Source organism: Spea bombifrons, chromosome 4 (genome assembly GCF_027358695.1).
Source record: "Spea bombifrons isolate aSpeBom1 chromosome 4, aSpeBom1.2.pri, whole genome shotgun sequence".
NCBI lineage: Eukaryota > Metazoa > Chordata > Amphibia > Anura > Pelobatidae > Spea > Spea bombifrons.
This window is the reverse complement of record NC_071090.1, coordinates 61,637,478-61,659,729: the sequence shown is the minus strand read 5'-3', so window position 1 is coordinate 61,659,729 and position 22,252 is coordinate 61,637,478. Positions and strand designations below refer to the sequence as shown.

Sequence of the window (22,252 nt, the reverse complement as noted above, 5' to 3'; positions counted from 1 at the left end):
AGCGTTAGCAAGAAATTTATGATCATGTGACACCTCCTAGTTCTAGTCATACATTCCTTTAAAAGCTGATTTTTCTTGTTACATTCATTATTGAACAGTGCAATATTAGCTTCATAAAATCAAATAAAGTGAGTTTCAGGATACATATTTCAAAATTTGATGAAGCCTTTGTGGAGTTAGTATTTTATCCCATAAATAATTTGATTCTGTCTGAAAAGAGACCTTAAAAGAGGTCGTAAAAGCTTATGCCACACTACATAATTTTCTGCAGTGGCAGACTGATGATCTAATATAATTTATTAAGAAATATACAGAAAGCATGCACATTGCTATGGCCCTTAGGCTGCAGAAACACACAGAGCACTATGTCCAAGTATGGGCCCCTTATAAATTATCTCCATTGTAATAAAGTGAACATACCTGGCATCCTTGCTATATTCAAGCATTACAGAGTGAAGATCTACACATGAGTTGACATCACATCCAACCACAATCTGTAACCAAGAGGTACAAAATTATGGTAACCAACTCAATTCTGGAGCTAGATTTATACAGAGACATGCTATGTGTTCTATGCAGCACGTACATTTGATTTATACCATGTTGTGAAGTTTTTCAGGAATTCAAGAAGTAACAAGAATTATCATAAACATAAAAAGTAATTCAATATTCTGTAACTTGGATTGCTGAATAATAACACTATAGAAAAGGGTTGCCTCTTTACTTATTTTGTCATATTAGTTCCTTCAGCAATAGTTGTATCCCAGACACATTATATATTGGAATATTTGTTTATGTACATAGTTTTCTTCTTGTTCTGGTGTTCTGGGGCTGGTCTTCATAACACATAGCAAAGTCAATAAGTTAAAGCTACAACTCTCCTGCACACTAACCCTTTAGTAAAAAAACATAATGATCGAATATGAAGAAGGATATCTTAGAGGTCTTGAAAGCTATTGAATCCATGTTCTGAATATGTTGGCCCCTAAAAAGCATCACATAGTTCCAAGAGTTATCTGTACATATTGTAAGATTTCAGTCAATTGTCAGAACAGCATCTAAAATAAAATGCTACCTTGAACTGCATCATGTAACCTGGCTGGATAATCAGCTCTCTTGAGGACAGTATATTATGCGTCTTGTCTTTCTTTTTGTTGGGCCAGTAAAGGTGAAATGATGGGTTTCCACAGAAGCCAGCAGTTCTTACAGCATTAGGAAAAAAGCTCCAGTGTTCATCATGGGAAGTACCCTCTAATAAGTAAAAAGAGAGGTATTTCTGGTACAGGTATATATGATGAGATATAGTCACAGTTTTACACATTACAGGCACATTAATGTCTGCTTGGAATGTGCAGTAAATTATTTTAATGTTTTTCTGAGAAGCCTACCATCATCAAAGGTGTCTACAAGTTGACTAGGATTGATCTCAGCTCCACCAATTAAGATATTATCAAGGGCCCACTGAGAGCGATCCTGGCCTGTAACGACTAGGCCGTTGCTGACTGTAAATGGCTGCCACCAGCGAAATCGTGTTGTATTAGTCTGTGCATGTTCTGGCAGAAGAATGTAATCATATCGGACTGACATGTATTTTTGGTAATCCAATTCATGAAGCAATGTCCATGTAATTCCTAAGAGAAGAAAGACAAAACAGCTTCAATTCTTGCTGGCTATTATATAATACTACAGAAGAGAGATAAGTACATAAAATATTTCATCTTCTTCCTACAGTATTTATTTCAGTGCAAACTTTCTGAAGCAAGAGTCAGCGGGTATACAATATACACCTGCTGCTCTTGACAAAGATGTTGAAAAATCGTTGTTACCAAAATGGCCATTAAGATGTAGGCCTTAAAAGCTTTCAGCGGATAGCAGGAAGAGTACAACATACAGTGGCAAAGAAATTAGAACTTGCCTCCATCAATAGAATAATCCAACAGGACGCCTTCTTTTCTGCATGTGGGTCTGCGACACGATGTCATGTTCTCGCTGCCAATTCTTGCCCAATACTGCACAAACCTAGGGGATTAAAATAATGTAATCACATTATATGTGTTTTCAAACAAGGCCTAGCTACCAAGTTCTTGGCAAATGGGTAGAGTTGACTAAATCTCCCCATATCCTTTGCTTCATCTACGCCTCATGGAGTGAAAACCATGCAAATCAACTGACAAAAAAAGAAAGATACCTTGAGATTTTAATTTTGCTTCTGTTTCCTAAAATATATCTAACAATAATCACTGCATAAGATGGACAGCACCTTATTTATATAGTTTAGAGAGGTTTGTACTCAGGCTACCCTAGTGGAGGATGTCTGATTGCCCAAGGTACAACAAGAGTCCAGAGCTCTTTATATGCATATTATACACTATACATGGACATAAACAAGTCTTAGTTTAATTATAAATTCCAACAGCAGGAAAATCAGAACAAAAAAATGTTTACAAAGATTTCTTAGAGGAATTGAAGCATATACCATATAGAAAAAAGTATTGGGACACACCTCTTAATTATTGAATTCAGGTGTTTCAATCAGACCCATTGCTACAGGTGTATAAAAATCAAGCACCTGGCCATGCAGTCTGCATTTACAAACATTTGTGAAAAAAATGGGTCAATCTGAAGAGCTCTGTGAATTCACTGTGATAGGATGCCATCTTTGCAGTAAGACGGTTTGTGAAATATCATCCCTGCTAGATATTCCACGGTCAACTGTAAGAGGTATTATTGGAAAGTGGAAGCGTTTAGAAACAGCAGTGCTGAGGCGCATGGTGCGTAAAAGTCTTTTATAACTGAAGAGTTCCAAACTCCCACTGGCATTAATATCAGCACAAAAACTGCCCGGCGGGAGCTTCATGGAATGGGTTTCCATGCCCGAGCAGCTGCATGCAAGCCTTACACAGACAAATACAATGCCACCACTGGACTTTGGAGCAATGGAAATCTCCATCAAACACCTTTGGGACAAACTGGAATGGAGATTGGGAGCTAGGCCTTCTTGTCCAACATCAGTGCCTTTTGTCAGCTTCATATGATAAGTGAGCCATCTACTAAATCGATTTTTCAAGCTGTCTTACAATTCAAACATCCAAAATAGGATACAGATGCCACTCACTTTGCACCTCTGAGATCCAGATCCTGAGTTACTGTTTGCCTCACCGCAGCTGACCCAAAATATAAAGCTGTATCTTCTGCCAAAACCCCACACTCCGTACATGTCTTTCCTCCTTCCGTGGATAGCCAGGAATCTGATTTCATTTCCTCACTGTCAAAACGTTCCTTCAGAAATGTCTGTAACACACACCAACATACAATTCAGTCCAAATTAGCTTTATTCTAAATATGTCATATTTTTGTATACTTGTTACGGGTGTCATTGCCTATGGTAATTTATAATAAACAAATTAAGATTCGAGTTCTTTAGTATGTGTAGGTGAGGTATGACTGTTATGTTTTTGTTATGTTATGTTAGGTCATGAGATAATATGTGAAGTATCTCGACCTAGCTAAATTCTGTATTACTAAATGTTAAGATGCTTAACTATACTACAGATAGATCATAGACATATTTTTATGCTATTTAAAGAATTTCTACTATTTGTATTATTGTTTTGTATTTATGTTTTATTATTTAATAAAAAAAAACACAGAAATACGCAAAGGCAGATAGAAATAGACCACATGCAGATATCCATAAAAAACTATACTGAGCTTTCAGCAGGAGCACACAAATTGATGTTTAGAAACCAATATTCCTTGGTATACATACCTTCAGAGCTTGTGAGAGGTAACAGTTGGGGCCAGAGTATCCTGGATCACAGATACATTGCTCCTTCAAGCAATCTCCATGTCCCTTACAATTGTCTAAACACCCTGGTCCAATGTAGAAGTTGTCTATTGCCCACTGCATATCTGAATACTTCTGGTAAAACCTAAATCTGACAGAACTGGGAAGAATATCATGTAGAATTATTTAGAGTAAGCATTGCAGAACCAAATTTACACATGTTATCCTGAGTTAATTAGAAGATTCTAATTTGTAAAGCCAATAAGCTTTTGCTGTAATTACAACCAATGGAAACGTGTATTCATTCAAACACAACTAAGATGTTAGAGGTAACAAACGTCTCTATAATAATTACCTTAAATGTTACACCATGATTAAGAGCCTATGATAAAGTGTTTTTTGGGGCATGAAACACTTTAAATGATTGTCTTTCTATCTGTATACCTCATTTTCAGCAATTTACAGCTTAACAGTCTTATGGTATTTTTGTACTAGATGGTGGTTTTTACTGTCCCTGGATTTCTTCTTTGTTAGACCATGTATTATACACAAAATTGGAATTGGAAGAGAACCACTTACTTGCCAATAAGGTTATAAGGAAGCGGATAGATGACTCTTTTCCACCCTTTAGCTGGAAAGAAAACGGATGGCTGTGACACACCACCAGAGCACTTTGGATCAGCAGGTAAGCATTGTGGCACTAAGTAACTCCAGCTCACACCAAAATCAGTGGAGTACTCTATATGCACTTGGTTCTGCACAATCTTCTCTGGGTTCCGGCAGCCAACGGCGATCTGATGTGACAATTAACAGGTACAATCACATCTTTGGGTCTAGCAATGACTTACTACAGCAATCTAGCTGTATATGAATTAGTAAAATAAGAAAACATTATTATAAATTTATGGATAGTACACAGCAGGGACAATCAGTAGTTTGATAGTAAGTATTCTTGTTTTGCTTTTTTGTTTTAAAATCTTAGAGAAATTATAGTGCTAATGGGTAATAAAACAATATATTTCACAAAAATGGAGTTACTCTAGAGAGGAATAATCTATTTATTCTCATGGTCTAAGTATTAAGCATTCATGTACACAGAGTAAACATTCAGGTAAATATTAATGTATCTGTATTAATTTGCACATTGACAATGAGGAAGCATTTTCTACAAAAACTCTAAATTGATTATATAATTAATGTCTTCTCCTTGTTCCTCCTGTTGTCCTGTGGGCTGGTTGAAGCTTTCTTAAAATGCTAAGATGTGATTACAAACACGTACATTTTTTATACTAGTGTAAAAACAAAACTGCAAAACCAAAAAATAGATAATACAAGTTTTGGGGACTAACTTTGAACTGCATGATCCAGCCTTCTGCAGGTGTAAGATCGTGAGTAACTGTATTCACTTCCCGCCCATCATGGCTTCCGCAAATCATAACTCCATCTGAAGAATCGCAGAATCTCTCTATACTGCAGTCATCGTGGAACAGCCAGTGTTCGCTTACTTGCAATTAAAAACGCAATTGCTTGTGAGTGAATACAGTGATTATCAAATGGAAACCATGCCTAAAGTTCTTCACAATAGACTTGCGCAAAAAATATTGGGATATTTTTTTTTGCTTCATATTAAGTTTTCAAACAACTGGAGGTGCAGAAACACTTCTTGAATCCATCTGCAATATTCTGGCCTCTAAGAGTACTTCTGCAAAAGGGCGGAGCCACGGTGATCCCAGCATGATCACCGCCCTTTGGCAGAAGGGGCCTGGTTAAATGAGCTGATACCAGGAGTAGGGGACAAAGAAAGAAGAACAAGAATAGGCAAGAGAAGAAGCTGAGCTGTGAAAAAAAGATACTGAAGCAGTTAGCAGAGAAGGTAGGGAGACATTGAGAGTGAGCATGAGAGAGTGAGTAAGTGTGAGAAAGCATGAGAAAAGTGTGAGTTTGAGTGACAGTGAAAAAGCAACAAAATCTAAACAAATATTTGGAGCCCCTTGTTTTCAGACATTCGTATGAATTAACAAAACTGGCAAATTTTGTTAAAATATAAATTCATACCAATCCACATCCACAAGAATCAACGTTAAAGTACAGTTTAATGTCCCAGAGAGCTTTTCTAAAGTTGATATATACATTATTGACTTTATGCATTATTCAAATTGCACTACAGACCTGAAAAGAGAATTGGTAAACATTTTCATATGACAATTTGGTGGAAGGTTACAGACGGAAGCAATGCAGATTTACTTTAAGTGTTTTTTTTAAATTCACTTACCTTATGAAGAAGCAGCAGCTCTTCGACTCTGACCATTCGTGCCACTGGTGACAGCTTCAAGCAGCCAATCAGTGTCAGGAAGGTTTCATCATTGAAATCAATAGGAGTGCTTTCCATGCTTGTGTACGGGGGGAGGTGAGGGGATCTTGTAAGACCCCCATGCTGTTCACAGACCCAGAGTTGACTAGCAGTGGACATATAATGTCTTAGCAAATGTGTTCAGACCTCTTGGGCAGCCAATAGCTGGGAGTGGTGAAGGGGCAAATGCATTTAAGGGAATTCTGCAGAATCCACCCATGCATTAGCAAAGGGGACACTACCATTTAAAGAGGCCACTCAGCTATCATATGCATTACGGTGAATGGCTGTTGTGTCATTTTAAAGATAGCATTCCACATTGAAAAGAAAAAAGTTCTCTAATGTCTTGCGTGGCTGTCACATTGATTTAGGGAGCTTTGCATGGCCATCTCTCTGTTTAAGAAAGCTTTGTGTTGCCTTCAGAAATATAAATCAGAAAGGCATACCATAAAATGTATTAAACATAGTGTCCCCAGGCACTGTGTAAATTGCACACTTTTTAATATAAATAATATAATTTAATATAAATAATATAATTTAAAAAGTAATTTTGTTTTGTGATTGATTTGATAATGCTGAGTTGGAGAAATTGTCCCAGAGGAAAATAATGGATTTGTTATGCTTCCCCTGACTCCAGGGGAATTAAAGGGGAACTCCTTCAAATCTTGTGCTGTTTTCGTTTTTTAAAATAGTTCTAGTTTTTGCATAATATGTTTTCAGGAATATGCATATAAGCCATTTGTATGTGTTTTAGCTCTGTTATCTTAGCCCAGTCTACCATTCACAACAGAATGTTTCACCCAGCAATGACTTATGAGAGTTTGTGGACGATTGGACTTCATTAGCATTGCCGTAAAGAACCAACTCACTGCGGTGTTTGACCAGGGAAAGTCCAAAATATCACATGGTTGATAACAATGTCAGCCTCCAGGAGTTTAAGGATGTTTATTGGAAAACAATGAGAAAACCCTAGGTTTTTGTCAGTGCTAACCTACATTACTGTATACAGCATTGCATTTTATGTTCAAAATATTTTTTCTGTTACTTTGCTTTTCTATCTCTGTGAATTTTTAATTCTATTTTTTGTATTTTCTAGCTCTTTCATTTATTTTGATAAATTAAATGTGAACAAGAGACATATCCTGCGCACAATCAAAATAAACTAGAGACACAAAAAGGAGAATTGGTAAACCTGTTTATATGGCAGACCATACTTTAAAAAGTATACTTGTTAAAAGCATACTGTGGCCTCATCTACAAAGCTTTGTGTGGCCCTCATCCTGATCTAGAGAGCTTGCGTGGCTCTCATCCTGATCTAGGGTGCTTGACATTCATACTGATATAGCATCAAGAACTAAAACAATAGCAGGTACAAAACATATTCTAAAATACTCTGAACATTAAAAGCTAATACAATACAACAGCAAATAATAGTAGTTGGAAGAACACTAATAATGAATTCAACAACTATACCTGAAGTTCTCTCTTCACCAAAAATCTCAAACGATATCCTTCCTGTGGGTCCTGCATCAGCAGGTGTGCGCTCGTGTTGTGGAAGTAGGGCCCCGCTGAATGTATCTAACATTACTGTGCTCTGATCTGCAGAGCCAGATACCAATACATTGTCAATGGCCCAGTCATTCTGCTCCAACCCATCGTGTTTGGGCTGCCACCAACGGAATCTGGTCCCCACAGTTTTAGCACTAGCTGGCAACAAAATGTTCACAAATCTGAAAAAAATGTGAAGAAAATGTTTATAATGTATTTTAAGAATTAATGTTTAAAATGTGCTTCTTGCTTGTACATACATACATACCCTGGCTTCCTGTAATCTTCATAGAAAATTTCCATTAGAAGGTGCCAACTAATGCCTCCATTCACAGAAAACTCTAGGAGAACACCTTGGTTTCGGCTGTGAGGGGTTATCAGACAACCATACATGAAATAAAATTGAATAAATTCGGCGCTGGTGAGATTCAGGTCCACAGAGACTAACATACGGGTACATCCCTGGGGAGAAAAAAGACATTCCATTCAGCAACAGTAAAATTTACAAAACACTGCATGTTCTTACATACAATCATCTATCACTAATTGTTGCTGTGAACTCCAACCACTATTATACTCAACAAACAGCTGGGGGTTGTAGTCTGCAGCAGCTAAAACACTGCATATTGCCTCCCCGGGCTGTTACAGCTAGCATTCCGTTTCTGCTGTAAAACAAATCCTAACTCCAAATGTCATCATGTGTAATCACATATGTATTCACTAATTTACACATACGTCTTGTATTATTGCACTCATACAACTAATCACATACAAAGGTTGTGTTTGTATTTTTTTTGCCTGTAGGAACACTACTTCATGAAATGGTTTTCATTATGTTCCTAACCTTTTCCCAACACAAAGAGTTTCCTTCCCGCAACTCCACTTTATTTAATTTATATTGCACCTGAATGCATCAGCTTTCTTGGGATTTTTTACATTTTCTTTTTTAACGTCTTTACAGAAAGTAGTGCCTATACACTGTTCTATGTACCCATTTCCACTCACAGGTTTTTCGGTATAGAATTTTTGGAGGTAAATGGTATACCGACACACTGCTTTTTGATCCATGATGGGGGTCTTTAGCTGAGCTTGGTAGATTTTATTGGGCCAGCACAGACAAATATAGACATGCATTTTAAAGACCTGAGAGATCTCTTCTTCATAAGAGGTCTCTTCTTCAATTAAAAGCTCATATAGTTCTACTTCTTTTTTCTATGGTTGCCCAATAAAAGGTATCATCTTTAACTACAGACCCACTGTTGGCTAAATAATTTTTCACTTATATTTTTTCCTCATCCTTGTTCACAAAAACAGAATATTTATTGACAATGTCAATCAAAAAATCACAGTGACAACAATTCGACTTACCCCACTGAAATGAAGAGCCATCCCTGAAGCTACAGCCCCACACACGGTGCTGAGCTTCCCACCATTTACAGTCAGCCAGTTCTGGCTGGCCGGAGCTCGGTTAAACATGTCCTTCAGTTGAGTTGGTAGAAACACCTCTGGCTCATCGCAGTACATGCCACCCCAGTAGTCATCACACCTATAAATCAGCAATATTACATGTCAGCATATGTTTACAGGAATAGGGTAGTCAAAAAGAAGACATGGTCTGCAAATATACAACAGTGAGTTATGAGCAAGTCAAAGAGCTCCAAAGAACTGATATTTGTTGTATATAGCTGTTTAATGGTAAGTCTTCATTGCAGTAAAACAGACTATGTAAATAATCTGTTATACTTACACACAGTTCCCTTGTACACATCGCCCATGGCCACTGCACATGTCCACACATCCATCTCCAATGTAAACATTGTCAATAGCCCAGGTTTGCTGCTTTTCAAAAGGAGATGGTTGGTTCCATCGGAATCGAGTAGCTTGAGATCTTTGGGGAGAAAATATACATATTGTGATAAGTGAACAACTTAAACTGTAAATATGTTCATGATCTAGGATAGGTTTTGGAGCATGGCCATCATGCAGCCAGGTGTAGCAACCATCTTCTCTTTCAAAAGCAAAGTAATTTCTTATCTTTGGGAGTAAGATACTTTGGAGCTCCCAGGGAGGTGGAGGCTCTTTATTACCCTGTCCTGAAGAGGAAATGACGGGTTTAAGACACTGTAGAGCTGAGTTACAAAGGACAATAATATCCAATGAATAGAAGGTGGTAAGTGGGGCTAAGGCTACAAAGTGAGGCAGGAAACATGGAAGCATAGGTGATAGTTATTTTTGTGAATGGTATATTTCATTTATTAAAGCATTTTAAATGGAAGTGGAAGACTGCGTTGTCTGTGTCCCCGTGCCTTAGCGCCTGTCAGACATACCAAAAGGTGACACTGATTGCCTTAATGGTTCATCTTATCCCAGATAATCTATATTAAACAGTATATTATCATGCAATACCAGATCATTTATCAGTTAGTTATTATAGAAAGCTGACTTGAAAATGACACTATAACTGGTATATATTTTTATTTCCATAGGGCCTCTATTCTTTTACAGAAAGAATACGAATGATCTGATCAGCACTTAACAAGACGTGTTTTATTTCTCAGTGTCATAGATAGCAATTCTTGCAAAATCAGTTTGAGAAAAAAAGGAGACCATTTTCTTGTATCTTCCAAATTTAGATATTTGTTTACTTATAAGGTCTGCTTTTGTTTTAGATTTAATAAAATAATAATAATAATAATAATGAAATATAACGATGAAAGGCAGTATCAGCACCCTTAAAACTATCATATTAAAGTAAGTTCTGTTTTATTAAAGTTGTACAGGTATATTTATATAGGTAAAACATTTGTGGAAGGAATATGTATAATATCACCAAGCTTAGATCAGGTAATACAGGTTTGACCTATTGGTGGCAGTGTTTAGCCTGGTTAAACAGAAGGAGAATAAAGGAATGTTGAAATATACAGTTAGACAGCACATAATCTAAACAAGTGTCATACACTAACTCAAATTGAACTAAAAACCAGAGCAACAATTATCTCTTCAATATCATATTGCACGATAAAATCTGAAATACAAAGGATTGTAAGATTACAACTTCTAAAATTAACATTATTTGGGGTAGGATCCTGAAAATAATGATGTGAACGTCTTGACACCTGCTTGTAAACAGTGTCAACCAATTGTCCAAAACGTAATAAAATGTATTTTGCCGAGTATGTCCTGTTTGGGTGAAAGGTTTTCTACTGTGACTTATATTGGTCAAATGAAACGATTTTTTACAATTTTACATAATTTACAGTGTTTTGAAGCTGGGTGCCTTTTTGAACCCTCATTAAGAATTTGGACATTTGTTGGAGTGGTTTGCCATAAAGTGTTTCAAGACATGTCCAATGGACCTTTTAAAAGTAGAGGTGGGCAAAAGTAAAGCATAATGTCCTTGTGTGTAGTAGTGCCTTGTACAACTATGGTTCTGTCCCATTGAAAAGATGTTTCTAAATCATCAGAATTACAACATTCCTTCTGTGTTCCTTCTGAGGCAAAATGGGTTAATAACAAATGGCTACAACTGTCCTATAGAATTGCTACAACCACATTTAATTACACTAAATGAGGCTTGAAATACCACCTCAGATTGGTGAGTCAGTACTACTCAGTACTAGAACCACAAGATGCTAGGTAGGGGATACATTCTACAAATCAATGAATTTTAATGGTCTAGTGCCAAAGACATTTTGGGGAAGAAATGGTTAAACCCATACAGACAATATTTTTGCATTGTTCTATACAAAATTGTTTAAAATTTCAGTAAACCATCATGCAAAAACTTTCCATTCTATCTTAAAGGAGGAATATCTGTGTTTTGTAAAACTTGTTGTTAAGGAAACACAAATGTCCTCAAATCAACCTGGAGATCTCAATCGTTTGTAAAAGAGGATTATGAGAGGCATCTACGCCCTACTAATTCACTCATATTGAAAGCACTGCTATTTCTGTATCTGTCCTGTTTGTTGTAAAGATAGTTCCGTAAGCAGATGGGATTGTAGAAATAATTGCTCTAAGTGCAGACACAGAACAAACACAAACCCAATAAACCTAACTCCAGTTGGCAGTTTGTTTAGTAAAACGTTTCCAATTTTTCAAGCTGTTTCCCAGTTTCATTATAATGGCTGCTTATGTTTTTAGAGCATACATTTTGAAAACTGTTTTAACGTATCTGAAGTAGTGTTTACCTAAACACAACAAGCACTAAATAATTGTTATGGGGTATTTTTCATTTAAAGGGATATAGCAACAACACAATAAGCTAGCTTATTTATCTTTGTTAAAAAGTAAGTTTTTCATACCACAATCCATTATGATATTGAAAACAGGAAGATCTATGTACTAAATTATAAATTATTTAGTCAATTAATATACAGACTGGTAAGTCTGTATAAAAAATAAAGCGGATTATTACACAATGAGATCTGGGAGTGGTCTATAGGCTGTTACTATGTGATTTCTTAGACATTGAAAGTGCACTCAAGTTATCTGACTTGCTATATGCCCACCGATCATGTGATTAACTACAGGAATAAAAAAAAAAAATAAAAAAAATATACACCTGGTGTATGGAGGCAGAGGCAAGGTGAACCTGGTCCACTTGTTAAAGGTGTCAGATACAAGGACCCTCTGAAGTTGATATTTATTGCATTCCACATTGGTTGGTAGGCAATCTTTAAGAACTGGATTCCATGACAGTCCTAGATCCACTGAATATTCCAATTCAATGGCTAAAACAAAAGATAAAACAAGGTTTTAATTAAACATATTGAAAATGAATATTACTCACAGTTTTTGTGTAAGATCTGTATTCTGATTTAAATGCAGCGTGTTTAGCTACCTAGGAATAATAGACATGATCACTTGCGTTGAAAGACTTTAGCTGCTGGATGGCAACAACCTAATGACTCTTTTTACTACTATACCGTATAACTTATTTTGTATGATTTTCAAAATCACTTAATTATTGTAAATCTTGGATTTCCTTTATGTGAAATCTGAACGACTTATTTCACATTCCCTTTCCTAATAGTACAACCACTTGCCATTGTTGCATTTTCTAAAAAGTATCTGATAACTGGTGAAAATATTACCCAGTTCTCATTCGGTACGTTGAAGTACAAATACATATACTATATCCCAAAAGTATGTGGACACCTGACCCTCACACCTATATGAGCTGATTGGAAATCCCATTCCAAAAAGGTCCCCTCTTCTTTGTAATTGTAACAGCATCCACTCTTCTGGGAAGACTTTGGAGTGTGTGGGCAAGTATGTGTGCCCATTGAGCCAAAAGAATATTTGTGAGGTTAGGCACTGATGTTGGATGGGAAGGCCTGGCTTGCAATTGGCATTCCATTTTATCCCAAAGGTACCAAGCTCCTTCACTCCAAATGCATTAAACCATATATTGGTTAACCTTGCTTTGTGGACAGAGGCACAGCTATACTGGAGCAATACTTGTACAATTGTCTAAAATATCTTTGTATGATTTGTAAGCCCAAACCTTGACAAACAGCCCTAGACCATTAGCTGTTCTCCACAAAACATTCTCCTGGCATCTACCAAACCCAGATTAATTTCACAGACTTCCAGATAGTGAACCCTACTTCATCACTCCAGAGAACGTTTCCAGTGGTGGTTTGCTAGACATTGATCATAGGGATCTTTGGCTTGTGTGCAGCAGCTTGGCTATAGAAACCCATTCTCATGAAGCTTTCAGAGGCAGTTTGGAACTCTGTAGTCAGTAATGTTGCAGTGGGCAGGCAATTTTTATGCGATACACACTTCAGCAGCCCTGCTCTGTGACCATGTGTGGTCCACAGTTTCGTGGATGAGCTGTTGTTACCCCTAGACTATAGATTATCCTAGAGGACAGGCGACTTTTAGGTGACGTGTGCTTCAGCACTCAGCAGCCCCGCTCTGTGACTATGCATGGTCTACCATTTTCTGGCTGAGCTGTTACTCCTAGACTGCATATATACTGTATATATTGTTCTGATATACAAGCAGTCTTACCATAACATGAGTCAGTAACAGAGCAAGATGCAGCAAAATCCATCTGTATGTACGAGTCCTCATTTACAACAATGTCTGTGGTCACCACGTAACGAGTGCTAGCCTTCTCTATGAAGACCAGGGCATCGCCAGTAGATCCACACACTGACATTTTAGTGCCACCTGGATGGAGAAGCCACTTTCGATAGTCTAGACTTGTAAAGTCATCTTCCAAAACTGTGTTTCCAGAGATATTCCCACCAATAAGGATCTGTAGGATAAGAATATATTGTATGACTTGAAAACTTGGGCTGAAAAGCGCAGCTTTGTATGTTTGCTTATCTTACTGAAAACATGCAAAATTATCAGAAAATCATAACAGAAAATCAAGACAAAACAGATGTATTATGATTCATCGCATCATTGTTTCATTTCTACACTTAATTACATGCCTTTTAGCATTCCAATGTGTTTTTTATTTTGTCAGGAGTTAAACGTAGGTATGGGCCAGAAAATACAGAACAAGTTGAGCATTTGAAATTTCCTCTTTCTTAACCTATTTTTATGAAATTTCAATTATTAAAATTGTCTAGCCTGTCTTTTCTACTCTATTCCATGCATGTAACCTGCTGGCTTCTATTAATGTTTTACTGTGGATGTAGGAAATTGGCTAGTTGAGGGTGAGCAGTAACTTAATTTAAAGTGCTACACATGCACAACCTGAAGATTATGTGCATTGTCATGTCATGCCTCCTTGATAGGACTCATAGTGTATCTCTGCTCCCTGTGTCCCCTCTGATTGCTATTGACTTCTCTATTACATGCTGTGTTAACCTGGCATTCTACATGAATGAAATGCACATCATTGTTTACTAACTGTAGTGAATCTCTTCAAGTAAATACACAAACTGACTAAAATTGAAGTAGTATGAAGTAACTGAAATCAATTGTCTTCTGTGAGACTGTCTGAAGACTTTGTTTATTGTGTGTAGAAAAAAAATTATTTCTTACTTGATCAATGACCCAAGGGCTGTAGAAATGCCCATTCTCAGATGGCTGCCACCAGCGGAGGCGGGTAGAACCTGAACGTGCCTTCAATGGGATTTCCAGTGCAACGTAGCGGCCCACATTACTGGAGTTGCTGAAGAGAAACTCCTGCAGAACGCTCCACGACAGCCCTCCATCCAGTGAGTACTGCAGAAGGACAGGCTGACTTCTGGGGTCTGGAACTGCTTTTCCACAGCCTAACCGCATGAAAAACTGCACAAATCTAAAAGGGGTTGATATAACATAATTGAAGCAGTATCCTCAGACAGATATAGCAGCTTTCTACATTTTGTTCAAAAAATGCCCACTAAAACAACAAAACACAAGTCAAAAAGTTTCCGCTTAACTTTCCGCGTCATTCTTTTTTTCTAATTCATATATAATTATTTTTTTCTAATATTTATTACTATTTTCACTGCCAATTCAAACTCTCTTATGTAAAAATTCACAACAGAGACAAATTATTGACGGTACAAGTAGTAGTTATTGTTAGGAGTGACTAGCTTCTCAGAAAAATCATGAAAAGAAAATGTATCTTTCCTGTTGCTAATTTTGCAAGATACCATTCAGTTTAATGTTACTGAGAAACAAATGTGTGTTTAATCTTCTAAAGTGACATAGTTACATAGTTATATAGGCTGAAAAAAGACATGCGTCCATCAAGTTCAGCCTTTCCTATATCTGTGAATTTGCTGCTGTTGATCCAAAGGAAGGCAAAACATCTGAGGTCCAGAAAGTTTAGGTAACTTTACATTATTCTTCTCTTTTGGACCAATAAAGGGTATCAGATTTCACTAAAGACAGTTTATTTAGGGTAATAAATAAAAAAAAATCTTACCTTGCTAGGGATAAATCCAGGTCTCGAGTCATGAGCATTCTCAAACCTTCTTCATTGAAAAACAGGTTATTTCCACTGGATAAAATTCCACATTTCCTAGAGGGCTTTCCACCGCTGACCAAAAGAAATCTATCAGATTCTAACTGGCCTGAGTGGACAGAGCATATAATAACGGGCGACGTGAGACCTATGGTACATTAATACTGATAAGACTCTTGTCTCAACAACCATATAAAATCCTCAACATTGTTTGCTATGAACATCACGCTAGCATTATTTAACCAATAAATGTATCTTGGTAAAGCTCGTCCAGTCCTGGATCACTAGAAATATGTTGGAACTAGACAGAATATATTTGGTGAACATACTTTGCAGAATCAGTGTTGAACTAAAATGACTTCCAAGCCTTCAGTACTTATCAACGCAATCAATGATTAACCTAGCACTGGGGTCCAGCTTTAAACACACGAGATGGTGGCCTGATCCATGTGTAGTTTATATTGCTAACACCAGACCACTCCAGACAAAGCTAAGAAAGGCTAATAAAAATAACAAAAGAGGTTTTGTTTTATTCCATGGAGCAGACATATTAGTACTGTGATTAGAATGGATTGATAAACAAAGTCTTAGAATATGGACCATGCATATTTAAATTACTTTAAAAGCGGTCTCTCCATTACTAACACCTCTGAAAAAAGATAAGTAATTCATAGTAATCAAACATCATTTTATGAAATCTTGTTTAAGTTACCATTGGAGCAGCCGATATTAACTTCTGATGCATTTGTTTCATAGAAAAACACATACCTTCAAAATCATCCTTTAGAAAGTCTGGGTTCTTAGTGCTGATTTTACATGTTGGACCGGAATAGCCTGGGTCACAGATACATTTGGTCCCATTGACACAACTTCCATGGCCATTACACATCTCTTCGCACTGGGGCCCAATATATACATTATCAATGGCCCATGTGACCGGCTGCATCATGGTTGGGTAAAATCCTTGGTACCACCTAAATCGAACAGAACTGCAAAGACAAAAAATAGAAAAACTTTTAACTAACTCAGAATGACATCACTATTAAGTAAAATCAGAAGAGTATATCAGATATTAAAACGTTTGAGTACTTTTTTTCTCTGTTAGTTTTTACATTGTTGTCATAAAACAATAAAAACTTACTTTTGAAGAACAGCCTGTGTTTTTTCCCTAGAAAATTAATTTCTGCACTAATGTATTATGTAAAAGAATAAAATAAATCAACAATATATAAACTGAATGGAAGCCAAAATTAGATATTTGTAATATAGACCACTGCATTTCATGTTAAATTACTATGGTGACTATGGTGTTTATTTACCAAATACCACATTGTAGATGAGTTGAGATGAAATTATAATGAATGCATTATGTAAACCACAGGTTTTTCTTGCAGGAAGTGTCCATCCTGTGATATGCATAGTTAAGTAAGTAATATTTCTTGAATTTAATATCACCAATTTCTACACGCTCTCATCCAAGAATCCATTTCCATGCCATTTTTCCCTCAAAGACAGGTTCCCCACAGATTCTGTTCTATGTTTTTGAACTGATATTCTACCAGTGTATACATAAAAAAAAGAAGTGAGGTTCTAGTCCTAATCCTTTTGTACTTTTTGAAACAGCAGGGCTCTTGATATTGTGAGTGGCCTGGCTGAAAGCTCAGAACTCTGGCTTACATGACCTTAGCTCAGGATTACGAGTGCCTAATGCTCCCGCTGCAGCAGCGCCACATTTATTATGTTGCTACTGGCTGTAATATCAGGAGGAAAAGAGGAATAAAACAAACACAATTATAAAACACAACAACTACTGGGAGCAAGGGGCTGCTAAAAAAAAAGATTAAATGATAAAAGTATGTTGACTTACCCACAGAGGTGGAGTTTCCCAAAGCTGATAACTTCCCTTCTCCATCCTTGCATGGTCCCAGCATAATATGTGCTACTGGGATGGTGCTCGGTGTTGCACAGGGAGCTGATGTGACTGCTGCTGTAGCACAGGGGGAGAAGCAGGTGCCAAGTAGCACCAAAATCCCGCGAGAATTCCAGCCTCACTGGATCAGCAGAAGAGCTGTCAGTTGTGCACCCTACATTGATCTGAGCAGCATAATAAAATATCTCTCAAGATAATGGAACATACACTGAGATTACATATAATCAGTGAGATGACTTTCAAAATATTTGAAACTTTTACCTCGGCATTATACGGAGCCACCTTAGTCCTCCATTGAGGATTGGCTTGCTGAGGTTGTCCCTTCACACCGTATTATGAAATGGCCACGCTAAAATACTAACTTAAACATTCAGGTACTGTGAGTACACCTAGCACCACTTGTATAAAATAACAATAGTAACAGCACTCTTTTTACCTTTGCTCAGACCTTACCAAAATAAATGTAACTAATTAAAATATTGGCCAATTCATATTTTCCTTGATTAGATTGGTTATTTCTAAGGAAAATGTTTTATAGTACAAGGAGAATGCACTGAAAATGCATTTGGTACTTTGTGAGAAAGGAATTAAATAAGAGATTTTCTTAAACAAAGCCATATTCGGTTTGAACAATGATAACGTAACCTCTATTTCATGTTCCCCCGAATACGAATACACAAGTCTAGTATTAATAATAACCACATGAGTTACAGAGACTTATAGGAAAGTGATGCAATGATCCAACCTCAAACTGGAGAATGGTGTTCTCATCAACATACAGATCCCTTGTGGTGATGGAATGTTCTCCAACTTCATTTGAAACAAATACCATTGCTGAATCTTCCTCCCTGATAATGAATAGAGCGTTGTTGAATGAATTTAGCAGGACAAGCAAATGATCACAAACATATAATGAATCTATCAAAATTAATGCATACACAGTTTTAGAAGTCCCTAAATCTACCTTTCTTGAAGATTAAGTAGCAAACAATACTTACGGTGCTCCCTTTGAAGAGTAGGGGCAATAGAGACCAATATTGCCACCAGGATAGAAAATCCAGTTATCTTCCTTTGGGCCAAGATCAAATGTATCCAAAAGGATTGCAGGATCATTAAAGGCATTGCCGTCAATGACAAAGTCTTCTATAATCCATATCTCATCTTTTTTACCTATGGAAGATAGCATATATTTGCAACAGAAATGACAATAAAAGAAACAGATTTTGTCCTGGCCAGGATCTTTATTTTAGGACACACTGTATAAACTTGCTTTATATAAGTGCCCAAAAATAAGGACGTCCTTCAAAGCTGCTACATGCAAAAAACCCATCAGCCTTAAGATGTATATAATGTATATACCATTATGGTAAGGTTGCCAAAGTCTGAATCGCGTAGCATTGGCTTGTGCTGCATGTGGCAAAGGAACACTGACAAATAATACATCTGTGGTTTGGGTAAAATAGAATTCATCCATCAGGTGCCATGTAATTCCTCCACTGACTGAGTACTGGAGGAGAATCGAGTGGGACCTCTCTGGGGTGCCTGCAACACAAAGTCAAATTTTTTAAAAATGAGTAAACAGTTCATCATTTGGAAGATATTCTATACACTGAAAAATCGTATGATGCATTAACATAATTCATTTTACTTTACAATAATTAATACCACTTCGACACATAAGAATCAAACAGCTCTATGTTATGTTAAATGTGGATTGTTCAGTTTGGATTAGTCTGAATTATCAACTATCCTGCTTCAAAGGGATATTTTCTACAAATCCAAGACATCTCAGATTTAGCTATGTATTCTACAAGGGCAGCTTGGTACTCCTTTCAGAACGTTTTCTTCAATAGTTAGGGAGTCTGTGAAAAAAAATTTCTCAAAACTGACTTGAAATTTTGCACATGCAGAAAAAAAGAATCACAGAAATGATTAAGAACGTACAGTTGCACGCAAATTATTTTAGCACACATCACTTACCTTTTGTAATAAATTTAAATGAGAATTGAATGTATAATGCATGCACACAGTCGAGATCTCTTGAGATAATCATCCGTAATCCTTCCTGGAAATACAGAATACACAGTTTTAGGATTTTACATATGAACAGCTTAATCCTATATTGACATTGTGTAGGGATCAGGTTTGGGCTATAAACTCAGTTTATTGGACTTTTCTAACGAATACCTCATTGCTTATCATGTTCATCATGTAACAAGTAACTTTGACATTTCCAAGGTTACAGAAGCATTACCGTTTTGCAACATAAGCCGGCAATCATAGTATACACTATATAGTTTAACAATAACATACCCCTTTAAAGATCAGCACGGTTCCTGATTTCATGGTTTCTCCATTCAGGTTTCCTCTCTCTGCCCCGTACACCTCAGGCCAGAGGTCAATATGAAGGTTACTATTGAAATCATCTTTCAGAATGGAGGGTAAAGGAACAATAGGGACGCAATATGGGCCTCCATAGCCCCGATCACATCTAAAACAAACAACATTTTAATATGGTGATCATATGTGACACTAGTAATCGGTAGGAAGATGTTGGAAGCAATGATATATAACCAGTGCTATTGCAGATCACAGTGGATTATGAAGTAATATTTGGACCTAATAGGATTTTAGTTTCTCTTCACTGCTCAGTGCTCTGCTCTTGTCATATCACTCTGTGCACCACCTTCCTGACTTATACACTAACACTATATGCAAACATATACATTCAGTCTAACACCATACACTGACACTCAAACAATGTATACTGACATGCACATTCTAACACTGTACATGGACACTCCATCCCATCTAACACTGTATAATCACACACACATATTCACTCTAGCACTGTACACTGACACCCAACACGGTTTAACACTATACACTGATACCCCATACCCATTCTCTAACACTGTACACTAACACACTTATAACCCTGTATACTGACACACACTCATTTTAATCAGGCATAGGATTGGACATGGTTCATGTCGGACATTTTTACAGTTGCTGAGCCCACCTGTTGCTTTGGCTGCCTAGTACTAAGACTGGCCATGCATCAGAATTGCACCTCTAGACTATACCTGATGCTAACATTAGGTGCTGATCTTCTCTTGTATTTGTATTTAAAAGGCAGGAGATTTTTGAATTCTACTTTACAACAATAAATATTTGGTAAAACCCTGTTTGTACATTTTCACATTCCACTTTTGGAAACTTATTCTTTCATAACTTATTATTTCTTATGGAAATGTATTCTTCAATAAGACAACTAGTTGCTTTAATGATTGTGCCACTTTTACCACTCTGTGACAGAAACGCTCTAAATATGACCATTATGGAGCCTTATCACCATAGAAACCACCAGGATGGTTAAATCAATAAGATAATTTTGGTAGCTTTAGTAATAACGCGATTTTTCTATACGGCCCACATCACTTTATATTCCTAACTCCTATTATATTTATACCAACAATGATGTTTCTCTCTATGAAAATTTTACTAAGCTTAAGAAAGCTTGTTAACATTTCCATAACATCATGAAGAAAGGAAGAAAGGGCTACCTTGTCTTGTTGTTGTAGCCACTGCATCTGTGAAAACTGGGTTAAAAAGTAAAGTATTTTCTTTTACTCACACACAACGGCCTGAATCACATATGCCGTGGCCTGAACACATCCAAGGACATCCTGATGAAAGTACAACATTATCAATGGCCCAGGCATCACCTCCATGGCCATAATTATTTTGGATCCATCGGAAGCGTGTCCTTGGGGATCTACCACAAATGAACAATAAATAGAAACTGAATAAATACATATACTGTTTTATCTGGTCTCTATAAAATATGTTTTGTTGCAAAGTCAAGAACATTAAAAAAAACATGCCACTGGTCCAAACCTATTTTGTTTTGGTAAATTACATCATCATGTAAGCAGATAAAGCCAGCAGCAAGTGAACAAAGAAATAGGTTGACCAGAGTGGACAATGGTGGTGAGTAACACAATAAGTTAGGGAGACAGATAAAAATGACCAACAAAGAAAAAGTTATATAAGCTTTCAGATCTCAGAGGTCTCTTCTACTATTATGACTCCCCTTTCCTTGGGTTAATACATCTACATCCATATTTTTATTACAGTTAAAATATGATTTGTTCTATCTTTGCCAGAGAAGCATTTTAATCATCCTGAGCACGGCTCACAAAATGAAATAATATAATGTGCAAAATAGAAGGACTTACACGGTTGAAGGCGGAAGGTAGACAGTAATTCTTCTCCAGCTCTGGAACCTTTCAGGTGAGTACACAGAGCTTTCTGTATAGTGCAGACAGCCAATGCTAGGTGGTACACATTCTTCTGTAACTTGTTGCCAGTCTCTTCCGTTATTCAGAGAGTACTGAAGCTGAACCGTGTGAGAGTCACTAGATGACTTACTGCATCCCATGTTCAACTCAAATTGCAGAGAAGAGGAAGCCATTACATGAAAGTCCCATGTCTCAGCATAGCGGGGTTTCCCTATAAAAAAAGTACATCGATACATAGATAGCGAACATAGAAAAGAACAAATTATCTGTCTTTTTTGAATCTTGTTAACTTTTTTTCTGGATAATATCCATATCCTTTCTTGAACTCCTTTACTGTGTCTAAATGAATGAATGAACCTACATTTTATTTAACTTAAAGTAAAATATTGAAAACTAAAAGCTGAATAGG

The 22,252-nt window shown here is 36.8% G+C and overlaps 1 protein-coding gene across 1 annotated transcript in view; it reads right to left on the bottom strand.

The window, feature by feature from the left end:
* RELN (reelin) overlaps positions 1-22,252 on the bottom strand; it is a 147,038-nt gene that overhangs the window by 12,288 nt on the left and 112,498 nt on the right. Inside the window, exons 34-58 of the mRNA XM_053464229.1 lie at positions 21,781-22,054; positions 21,177-21,317; positions 19,853-20,030; positions 19,520-19,604; positions 18,899-19,081; positions 18,538-18,709; positions 18,285-18,387; positions 17,477-17,703; positions 16,378-16,598; positions 15,571-15,718; positions 14,697-14,955; positions 13,707-13,956; positions 12,250-12,418; positions 9,433-9,573; positions 9,054-9,231; positions 7,954-8,147; positions 7,611-7,867; positions 5,137-5,291; positions 4,367-4,581; positions 3,770-3,947; positions 3,116-3,291; positions 1,916-2,019; positions 1,389-1,631; positions 1,076-1,251; positions 421-494 (exon numbers count right to left, since the gene is read on the bottom strand). Coding sequence (XP_053320204.1) covers positions 421-494; positions 1,076-1,251; positions 1,389-1,631; positions 1,916-2,019; positions 3,116-3,291; positions 3,770-3,947; positions 4,367-4,581; positions 5,137-5,291; positions 7,611-7,867; positions 7,954-8,147; positions 9,054-9,231; positions 9,433-9,573; positions 12,250-12,418; positions 13,707-13,956; positions 14,697-14,955; positions 15,571-15,718; positions 16,378-16,598; positions 17,477-17,703; positions 18,285-18,387; positions 18,538-18,709; positions 18,899-19,081; positions 19,520-19,604; positions 19,853-20,030; positions 21,177-21,317; positions 21,781-22,054 — 4,501 coding nt within the window. The remainder of the gene's footprint in view (positions 1-420; positions 495-1,075; positions 1,252-1,388; positions 1,632-1,915; positions 2,020-3,115; positions 3,292-3,769; positions 3,948-4,366; positions 4,582-5,136; positions 5,292-7,610; positions 7,868-7,953; positions 8,148-9,053; positions 9,232-9,432; positions 9,574-12,249; positions 12,419-13,706; positions 13,957-14,696; positions 14,956-15,570; positions 15,719-16,377; positions 16,599-17,476; positions 17,704-18,284; positions 18,388-18,537; positions 18,710-18,898; positions 19,082-19,519; positions 19,605-19,852; positions 20,031-21,176; positions 21,318-21,780; positions 22,055-22,252) is intronic.